The sequence below is a fragment of the Lipotes vexillifer genome, unplaced genomic scaffold, assembly GCF_000442215.2.
Source record: "Lipotes vexillifer unplaced genomic scaffold, Lipotes_vexillifer_v1.1 scaffold1347, whole genome shotgun sequence".
In the NCBI taxonomy this organism is placed as follows: domain Eukaryota; kingdom Metazoa; phylum Chordata; class Mammalia; order Artiodactyla; family Lipotidae; genus Lipotes; species Lipotes vexillifer.
The window spans coordinates 801,351-812,058 of NW_006796201.1; the positions used below are offsets into that span (position 1 = coordinate 801,351).

The 10,708-nt window shown below is 43.5% G+C and overlaps 1 protein-coding gene across 2 annotated transcripts in view; it reads right to left on the minus strand.

Annotated features, from left to right (window-relative positions):
- Positions 1 to 10,708, minus strand: part of CFAP20 (cilia and flagella associated protein 20) — a 21,463-nt gene that overhangs the window by 2,272 nt on the left and 8,483 nt on the right. Inside the window, exons 2-4 of one of the 2 annotated variants that reach the window (XM_007468306.1) lie at positions 9,647 to 9,969; positions 999 to 1,078; positions 175 to 286 (exon numbers count right to left, since the gene is read on the minus strand). In XM_007468306.1, the coding sequence (XP_007468368.1) occupies positions 175 to 286; positions 999 to 1,078; positions 9,647 to 9,730 (276 nt within the window). In that variant the 5' untranslated portion in view covers positions 9,731 to 9,969. Of the gene's footprint in view, positions 1 to 174; positions 287 to 998; positions 1,079 to 9,646; positions 9,992 to 10,708 lie in introns of those variants that run through there. The other variant, XM_007468305.1, reaches the window with a different exon arrangement.

Genomic DNA, 10,708 nt, shown 5'->3' on the forward strand with positions numbered 1-10,708 from the left:
AAAAAAAAAAAAAAAAAAAAAAAAAAAAAGGTTGCATCAAGTGTACAGCAGAGGCAGAAAAGAATACATACAAAAGGATAAAGATACTTTCCTGTGGCCACTTTTCTCCTATAAATTGACAGGACATCTCTTTGGTACAGCCAAGAATGTAGAGGTTCATGTGCACATACTTACCTGTACTTCAAAGGTAAAATATTTCTTCAGGTTTTTGATAATCATGACAAGGAAGGGAAGTTTAATTCCCAATGTTTTCTTTGGGTCTGCAGGACATGTGATATATGTGGTGCTGTAGAAAGAGGAAACACCAATAAACACACTACTTGCCTTTTCCTTTGTGGTATGCACAGCAATAACACTCAGTTCAAGAGGATAAATTGGAAGGCAGATCTAAAAGATCCAGATATGTCATCCAATGGTCCCTCAACCCTTAAGTTAAGCTAATGCGTTAAAAAAAAGTGCTGGACTCTGAAACAAAAGTTTAACATAGCACTAGACATCAACAATAAAATATCTGAGAAACAAAGCCAGACCAGTGGATCTGCAAGTTCTTCCAGTGAAAAAAGCTTTAATTCTGGTCTAAGAAACTATCAAATGATAGAAAACCAAAACTAAGACCATTGTAACACTGAAAACTACCCTGGCCATCCACTGGATGATTACTGTAAACCCATACCTCCACATAAACACATCTGGGTTAAATATTAATAACTAAGACTTATACAGCACTGACTAAGTGCTAAGCAGGTTTTAAGTGTTTTATACACATTCACTTGCTTAATCTTCACAATAATTCTACAAGGAAGATGTACGTTATTATCCCTATTTCACAGGTGAGGAAACTGAAGCCTGGGGGATTAAATAACTTGCCCAAGGTGAGCTCTAAGTAGCAAAGCTGGATTCACACCAGGCAGTCTGACTCTGCAGTCCATGCTATTAACCTCTATGATGTACTACCTCCTGGCATTCCATGTCTCTGGGAGAACAGAATGGCAACCTACCTGACATTTGTTCCTTCAATCTCTAGCACCAGGGACTGGATGTCATTATCAGTGATTCTTTTGATGTGGCCATTCCGTACCTACAAGGGATGAAATTAAACTGGTTAGTACTGAAATATCGACAAATAACTCTGTTAAGATTTTGAAGGCTGAATGGGACTATTTAAAGCAGCGGTCTCCAACCTCTTTGGCACCAGGGACCGGTTGTGTGGAAGACAATTTTTCCATAGACCAGGGTTCGGGGTGGGGTGGGATATGGCGGTTCAGGCGATAATGCAAGCGATGAAGAGCGGCAGATGAAACTACCCCGGCTCGCCCGCCGCTTACCTCCTGCTGTGCGGCCCGGTTCCAAACAGGCAGCGGACCAGTACCGGTCCGCGGCCCAGGGGTTGGAGACCCCTGATTTAAAGAAAACCACAGTAGTCCAAAGGGCATAACACAGAAGTTTGTGACACGATATGTGAAAGTAAGCCATGCTATTACCTCTATACAGGGCCCAATCAACCACCACAGGAGTTGCAGGCAATTTGGCAATCTATAAATCAGGACAAATTTCTTCCCAAAGAAATCAACTCAATTTAGATCCAGCTAACGTTTACCAAGCATCTACTATACACTAGGAACATTCCTAACAACAATGAGCTCAGTCCTAACAACAACAACAAAAATCCCAAGGTCGTTGGTGTTGTTTCCACTTTACAGACGTGGACACTGACACTCAGGGAGTGCAGACAACAGACCCTAAGTAAGAGGGGCAGGATTAACGACCAGGCTTCCCACTGCCCTACACTGCCTCACATAGTTCTCTGGCCAGAAAGGCCAAATGCTGAGTGTCACTGAAAGGGAGGGTAGCAACCAAAAAACGAATGTATTACTACCCCAGGTTTACTCCTACTTCATGCTTCCTTATCTTCTTTTCCCTAGGTTTCTACTTTTTCAAGTATGAATTCGAGTCCCATCTGTGCCACACACAGAAGCCTTCTTTAGCATTTTCAGCCTACAATGACCTCTCTTCTCTCTGATTCATTTGTCTTGCTCATGTAGCCTAGACTACATAATTTAGCACTTCATCCTACATTGTTTTGCATTGTTTGCTGCATATGTAGGGGGAATATGATGGAGAGGAATCAATATTCGATACGGATTCCTCCTCTCAAAACATATTTAGGAAAGCACAATTATCTTCACGCATTACACCCAAGCACCTTATATGGACAGAGCAGAGACATGCAAAGGCACTTCTGAGACAGGGCTGGACTGTTAGGGCTGAATGTATTAACACACGAAAAAGATCAACCAGGTTTAGAACCGGATGCATCAGAATGACAAGCATGTGGTCTTTTACTAGGTATAGTGAAAACGGCTGCCTGTGCTGTCATATTCAACAACTCATCATGTGGCTTTCCATGAGACTTGCATATGGGGAGAGAATACAGCGTTGAGTCTGATAGTTGTATTGTTCAACACAATCATTAGTAATATGGCATTCTGTCTTTAGACATCAGTCTCTGCGTGCTCTGTTCCTGTTAATTTGATCCACTTGTGGTGTGCGTGGTATTCCCCAGGTAACATCTGATATCACTGCCCATCTTTTTCTGCCAGATGCAACTGAGTCTTGTCTCCTCAAAAAAGTATAAGCTGAAGGGTAAGGACCAAGTATTAAACATCATTTATATGTTCTATAATGCTTAGTACTCTGCTAGGCATAAACTAAGCATTCAAATATTTGCTGACTTCTGGAATTTGTCACCCTAAGAGTTGGCACATATGAAGAGATTCAAGGAGGATTTTTCAAAAACTCCTGGATAACATATCCACCATGGGCTATTATGGGAAACCAGAGATCCTAAGGTATATCACAAAGCTAGTGAGGTTACCAGCATAAAGAATGCCTTCCCACAAATCATCCTTTGGTACCCATTGTCAGAGACAGAATGCTGAGTGGATGGGCCCCAGATCTCTGCCAGTGTAGCATTTCTGGATTCTCAAGTCACAAACATCACATTGAAGTGCTTCTCAAACAAAGCTGGCGACATCCAATGCCCTCCTGCTTTGAATTCTGGGCCTCTTTCCAAGGGAGATTAAAAGCACAAAGACTTGGATCACAAAGACTTGTAGCGCATGCCAACACTGCCCACCTCATTCCCCATATAAATGCTCCCAAAGTGGCAATATTCCTCCTCTATTTGCTAGCCCACAGCTGCTGTGGAAAATCAGGCAGACTTCTTGGTAAAGGAGGAATTCATCAAGAAATTTTTCCATATAATATGTTGCAGGCACACTGTTAAGAGCTGACAGTATCCCAACAAGATGCAAACACTAATTTTATAACATACCACTAATTATTCTCTATAACTGCATTCTTTCTTAAAAAGGTACCAAATGCAACAAACCAAACAGATGGTTAAATTGAAAGGATTAAGTAATTAGGGTCCAAAGACTACTATTGCTAAAAGGCAACACGTTGCAATTTATCGAACATTGTAAGCGGGACCTCAGATCTTACATCCTGGAAGGTCTCTCTGACCACAGTCATGGGAAGCCTCCCTCAGCTCCAGAAAACCCAGCCAGATTTCACAGGGAGGAAATGTTAGGACATTTGCCTTCTGCCCATCTCAAAGTTTATAGCACTCCAGTAAATGTGACTACTCAGGTCTTTACAGAAGAAAACAATGCCTTACACTGCACACAGAAGCCAACAGACTAAAAGCCAAAACAGACTTTGTGTATTCTTACACTTTTTAGTTTGTCCCAGGGGCAAACTAACTTTCAGTTGGACTGTCAGTAACTTAAGAGAAATTCCTTTCACAGCACATAAACTACCACACACACAAACTTTATTCTTACAAAGTTAATTAACATAGCCCATACAACACGAGAACCCAGAGGGGGAAAAGGCAGTTTTTTCGAAGGAATGCCCAACAGTCTCTCTAGAGTTTTAACCTGCTTAGTGGCGAGAACAGTCTAAATAGAGCTTTGCCCAAGGAGAAAGTTCAGTCCTCAAAGAAGAAAAGTATTCTCATATCACAAGCTGCCAGAGCTTTAAAATCAAATTAAGGTGATTTCTTAGTGAATTATGATTTTTCTTCTTTATTAAGTTCAAAGGGCTCTAAATACAAATTCACTGGAAGAAGAGTGGAGTGGGGCAAGGGGTGCAATTAACCAGAGATATGGGTGGGAAACGCCCCCAAACTTCTCTCTAGGCTCTAAAACTACGATCAAAGGAGAAAGAGAGGTGGACAATTTGGGGCAAGGCCTCCCAACCACCCTGGCAATCTGGCTGTCACTTCCTTAAGTTGTAAAGATCTTCCAGGAAGCAAGCCCCTCCCCAGTTCAGCTTCTGACAAACATGTATAACAAGACACATGGACTCAGAAAGCATCAACTTCCTTTCCTTAGCTTCTTCCAGTTCAGAGGCCACTAGGCAGGCCTGGCTTTGAAATGAAGATAAAATGAACTGGTCAGCATTTATTGCACATGGTGGAAGTAGGTTTTATTTTACTTCCCTCTCTAAATTAGAAAGTGCCTATTGTTTTTGACTTGCTAATTTTTAAATCTCATGACACATTCCTGTAGTGTGGCCTATGAGTGTTTTATTCCTCCAAAATAATGATAATAAATAAAGCCAATCTTACATTTTTAAACTTCATGATCTCCTCCCCTCCCCCACCCCCACTATGAGGTGGAGGTACTTTAGAAGCTTCAGAACCCAGGCTACTGGCAATTAACAATCAGAATGGTTCTCAGTCTCTGCAGGCACCAAGAAGGGAAACTTCAAGCCCTTTTTTGCAATCACTCTCCCAGGCTTTCCATGGTTGCTGGGACAACTAATAAAAGAACACTAATTTTTTTTTCCCCCAATGTAAGCCCCAGGGAGGAGGGTCAAAGCTGAGGGGGGAAAATACTACTGGGATAGGGAGGAAGCTGGCCAATGCTCTATATTTCGTCAAGTGCTTTAAAAATAACGCGAGTTGTATCTGTTCCCTACTCCCACCTTTCTTTTTTGTGGCTCCACCCACTTATCCTGGCAGACAGCTGAGCCCTCAGCCATCTGGCATCCTAGTCTTAATGACACATGTTCCAATTTACATTAAGCCTTTAGAGCTGTCCATTTCAGCAGGAAAGTTTCTGCCCTGAGCTAGGGGCTGGGCTCTAAGTCAGAAAACAGGCAGAGGGAGACCTCTGTGGGCAGAGCTGAGCATAGCTCTGTCTCAAGCCCTGGGCCTTGTAGGCTTCAGTGGGTTAAAGGCTTCTCTCCCTTTGCAGCACGTAACAGGGACTATCCAAACAGCAGACAGGCAACTTGGGACATTTACAAACAGCCCTTTAGTTAAAGTAAGGACAATTATATGTATTGCTAACCAGTCTCTTCCTAAGAATGCCTTGAAAGGGCAAGTGTAACTAAAACCCAGGCCTTTGCCCAATTATAGTAAAAGCTATTTTTTGGAAAAATGAATAACATCCTCAGATTGACCCAGGGATAATCTGAAAAAAAAACAGTTTTAGTACTTTCATGTCCAAATGCTCTCAATTCTACTACTAGAAATTTAATATGTACCAACAAGGTTTGCTAATTAAAAGTTAGGGTGTGGGAACTTTTTTTCTGGAGAGAGACTTTGTTCATTTTTAAAATTAGGAACTGGGAATGGGAATCTAATATTTTCCAGCAACAGCCACAAAAACTCTGGTTCTAATATTTCGTTTGGGAATGGGGAGGATCAGCAGCAGAGAAAGACAAGGTGAGCAGAAAGAAAGAGAAGCTTGTATGAGTTAACAATCTCATGTAGTAGATTTTTAGGGTATTACCAGTAAAGTCTGAAAGTTACATGTTTTACACAGGCATAAGTGGGAAAAGAACCTCCTGGTATTTTCTTTTCAAACCGGAAGTAATGTTTACAGTAAACATAAAAAGTCCTTTAATAATGTAGTATTTGCTGATCCCAGAAGTTAAGGGAGCATTAAGAAATCCCTAACTTCTGCTAAACTCCTGGTTTGAAAAATTACAAAGGTCTCTATCAGGAAGCTTCCGTCCAGAGACAGGTCTCTACCGTCCAGCCAGGAATACAGATCTTGAGAAGCTAATTTCAAGTATGATGAGAAGGAAGTAGAGGTTCTATAAGTGGATATAAATTAACTTAACCTGAGGAGGTACCTTTGAGCTGAGACCTAGAGACTAATGAAGAGGGGCAGGAGTGGGTCCCAACAGAGCGGCCGGCAAGTACAAAAGCCTAAAGCGGGAGAGAACAGACTTCTTTCAGTTCAGTAGGAGGTCAATACTAGAAGGGGGATCCTGTGGGACGTCAGCCTAGAGAACTAGTTAAGCAGGTACCAGACCACAGTCTGTGTGGCCTTAGAGCCATGTTAAGGTTTTGGACTGGGAAAGCCATGGTACACTGACTAAACTATTCTCATTTCAGAAGTCTGGAGTTACTGTACTTCCTATTGCTAGGCATCTGAATATCAGGCTCAGTTATAAATTTTTCACTTACTCTTGAGCAAATGCCTCAGTTCCCTGCCCTATTTAATAATGTGTGCCATAACTGTCGCTAAGCATTTATATACATCTTCATTTAATCTCCATAACCAGGAGAAGGAGGTGGATTACAAGATGAGAGAACTGAGTAGTTGAGTACTTGCCCAAGGTTACACAGCACAGGACACATGACAGAGCCAGGATGCAAATCCAAGGTGTCTGACCACACTCTGGCACTGGAGTTTCAAGGTAAGATACTATTCTTCCCCCTAAGGAACCTGTAGTCTAGTGGGAGATATACAATAAATAAGCAACTGCCATTCAGCGTGACAGAGTGCCACAGGAGCACACAGGAGACATAAACATTATTTCATTGGGAACTTAAGTTAAGCTGAGATTTGAAGGCTGAGATGGGGGGAGGGGCTGAGAACTTCAGAGTGTCAGATAAATGCAGGTATTGCAAATGTAGCCACACCCCCAAAATGAATTTGCAAATTAACTGTTATTATGAATATGGCATTCACTCCTCATATTCATAAGGAGACACAGAGCCTAAATGAAGCCAAACCTAAGTTTTCAAAGACTGCTCTTCACCGTAAACAAATAACAGAAATTCTCTCTCCATAAACTCAGGAAGGAGAGTAGTAAAGTTTTGTGAAATCAAAATATGTAACAACTAAAAACAGGCACTTATAGCCAATATGTACCTACTAGCAGAGGGCAGGGTCATTTCTAGATAAATGTGGACAGTCCTTCCCTCCCTCCATCAAACTTTGCCCTTGTTACAACTTTGCCTTATTCAGAATCATGGGAGTGAGGAAAATGTCTTCTCTTCCCTAACTTTGTATCTCCCCAAATCTACACAATGCCTGTCACTTTGCTGTTGCTCAATAAATCTTTGATAAGAATATCAGTTCCCAGTGTTTCCCCTTCTGGACTGGATTCCCAACACTTTCTGAGGACTTTATAATACAGCTGAGTAAAGGAACACACACACCAAAGCCTATGGATCTGGCCCCAAACTTTCCATTTTTCCTCCCTTTCCTTCTCTTGCCTCAAGGGGGAAAAATTCACAGATAAACACTTTTCAATCTAGTCTAAATAAGAAGAGTAGAAACACATAATTCATTTTTACTATTATGAGAATTTTGCTTAAAATGAGTGATCCTCTAAAGGTTTTCTTTGCCAAAATGTCTGCTTAATTTACTCCATGTAACCCTGCCAGTCGATCTTCTAACAATGTTTTCACACAGGTTTATGTCATTAGGGTACCATCCGACCTCTAGTGGCGTTGTTAAGGGACACAGTGCACCATGGTTACTTTGCTTTTATATTCCGTGTGCAAACATGTTGACTACTCAAAAAGCTGCATTTGAAAAATAAAACACACTACAAAAGATCAAGCCCAGAAGGGTTAAAATGGGGCAACTTTGATAAAAGTTTCACCTGATAGAATGCTGAGGCCTCTCTACCACTGGAATTCTTTGTGTTGGTAAGTTCTCTGACCTGCTCTGAAAACCTCTCCTCCTAGATCAAGCCCCATTCTCTATATCAATCGTCTCATATTGACACTTTGGTTACAATCCCAAGTTCAACTGGCATACAATCCACCTTGCCTTTGGACAGTCCAAAATTAAGTCAAGCCACAGCTGAGAAGCCATCATCTTTACAAAGTTCCCAGGTACATTCATTCCAGGTTCTCTTTGTAGAGGTACAATTTCGGAGTTTAAAGTGTTTTTTATTCCAATGTGAACAAAACCATGGAACTGAAAAACTCAGTAAAATGTAGGAAAACAGTTAAGGAACTGCTCTCTTGGGTAATAAGTAACTCTTGGTATTAGCTCTAGTTTGTGGACAGAATCACTGTGAAAGAGGAGTGCTGGTCAGATTTCTCACACATGCATAAGGCCAAACTCATTACATTCAGATCTTTCAACTACCTTACAAAAATGACATTGTGAACACACCATCCCCAAAGCTGCTCTCAGAAAGCAGAATTCCCTAGTGGCAACAGGCAGAAGGCTGTCCATGTTCTCTCCTAATCTCTATGTGGCCCCAAACCTTCATCTGTGGATAAGGGAAGACAGGGAATTGTTCTGAGATGATATCCAAAATTCTTGGCCTCATTACCAATGAACTGCTTATTTAGATTATCCTACATTCTTCTCTATAAAAACAGCATTCAACATACCACCTCTCTCCATTGTCCCCGAAGGAGTGCAGTACTAAGGTTATACCCTAAATCACCTCTCTTCCAATGTAGAGTGCTTTATACTAACTTATATTCAAAAAAGGTACGGATGACTGGGAATTTGCATGAGAAAGGAAATGTCAAAGTAATTAAATGCAGACCAACTCATAGATTGCTAGGCACACATGCCCCCAATCAACATCTCCAAAAAGTGGACAGGGTCACCATCTCCCAGAGTCAGTGAAAGTTATCATCTAGTGGATGCCTGAATAAAGATGATGAGGCTTGTACTTGGCGTTCAGCTTGTTAACCCAGACAACACTTTATCACCATTTTGCAATCTCTCTGATGGAGATCAGGCACAGAAGGCAGAGTACAGACCCCAAGTCACAGTGAGTGTGGAGCAGGTGCCAAAGGCCACCAAATTCCGGCTTGCCTGGGATCAGTGGGAGGAAGGGAGCAAATGAATGAAACCCAAACATAACGGAGTTCTGGCTGTGCCTCTATAAGGGGGCCTGGAACAAAGGCTCTGTGTCTAGTGCCCAGCACAGTGCCTGGTACAACACAGGATATCAGTAAATATTTGTGAAATCAGTGAACAGCGGATCCTTTCATCTGCGCGTTCCCGAAGCAACCTCACGTGAGTTTACGCTTTTCATGCCGTGAGACGGGCACTATCGACCCCACCATATAGATGCGGAAAACGAGGCTGAGGAACCGACTGGCCCAGTCAAGTCTGCCGCGAGGGACCACTGTCCTAACCACACTACTGCCGCAGGACACTTAAATCCCAGGCACGCCCACCCCACAATGCAGCCCCCGCTGCTTACACGACACCCCCACCTCGCGCCTCAGTCACGCCAGGCTGGGGACAGGGGACAGCAGAGACCACCCGGCCTCCCCCAGGCGCCAGTTCGACACAACTACCCGCTACCCCGGGCCCAGCCCCGGGCCCCCGCCCCGCCGCCGCCCCCAGCCCCTGACCTTTTTGTCCCAGATTTGCAGGGGCTTGCTGCCAATGCTGTAGAGGATAGAAAGGAAGCCGCTCTGGAACGTGTTCTTGAACATCTCGCCCGCGGCCTTCTCCTCAGCCGCGCCGAAGCCGACCTAAATATTGGCACCAAGTGGTGAAGGCAAAACAGGGGGCTGGCCCTGGTCCGAAGAAAGGACGCTGGGCTCCTGACCTCCCGATCGGTAGCCACAGACAGCTGGACTTGGACACGCGACGCTGCGTCCGTGAACTTCAGCTCCCATAAGCACTAAGCCCCTTCAACACGGAAACCACAGCAACTGCCGCCCGCGCCGTTCTCCCCTCCTTAAATGGAGGCGATGGCCGCCCGCCGCCTGCGATGGATCCCTCCGCCCACATGAGCCCGCCCTCTGAGAGCGCTGAGCTCAATCCCGCCACAGGGCTCACAGACTTCCTGTTCCTTCCGCTCTTAAGCCCCGCCCTAGTTCCGCCTCCTCGTGAGAACTCCTTTACCAAGGGACTATTTTCCCATCGTTGTCTCACAGCTGCTTTTAGAAAGCGGAAGGAGACAGGATTATAGAATATGTTGTTAGCAGCTGCGTAGTGTCAGGGAACCTGGCGGGGGTGGGATCAAAGCGCGTGAAGTCCAGGCCCCGCCCCCTAAGGGGCTAGAAGGAGTTACAAAGGCAAAAGAAAAGTGAGGAAAGGCACGGAAGGTGGCTCGGATAAGCTTACCTGGCGTCCTGCGAATGACAGATAAATACTTGTTGGCTGAGTACTGGATAAGGTTAAAGCAGTTAACCAGTATTGCGCACTAACTGTGCTAAATGCCTTATAGGCATCTGCTTTAATTTTTTTTTTTTTGCTTTAATTATTGACAGGATCTTTATGAATACTCCACATAACTTGTGGGATGAAGTCTAAGCAATACTTGGAGGAAAATTTATCGCCTTAAATGCATGATTAGAAAACAAGGCCTGAACATTAGGATAAAAGCAGAAATTAATGCAATTAAAATAAAGTTGAGGGCTTCCCTGGTGGCGCAGTGGTTGAGAGTCCGCCTGCCGATGCAGGGG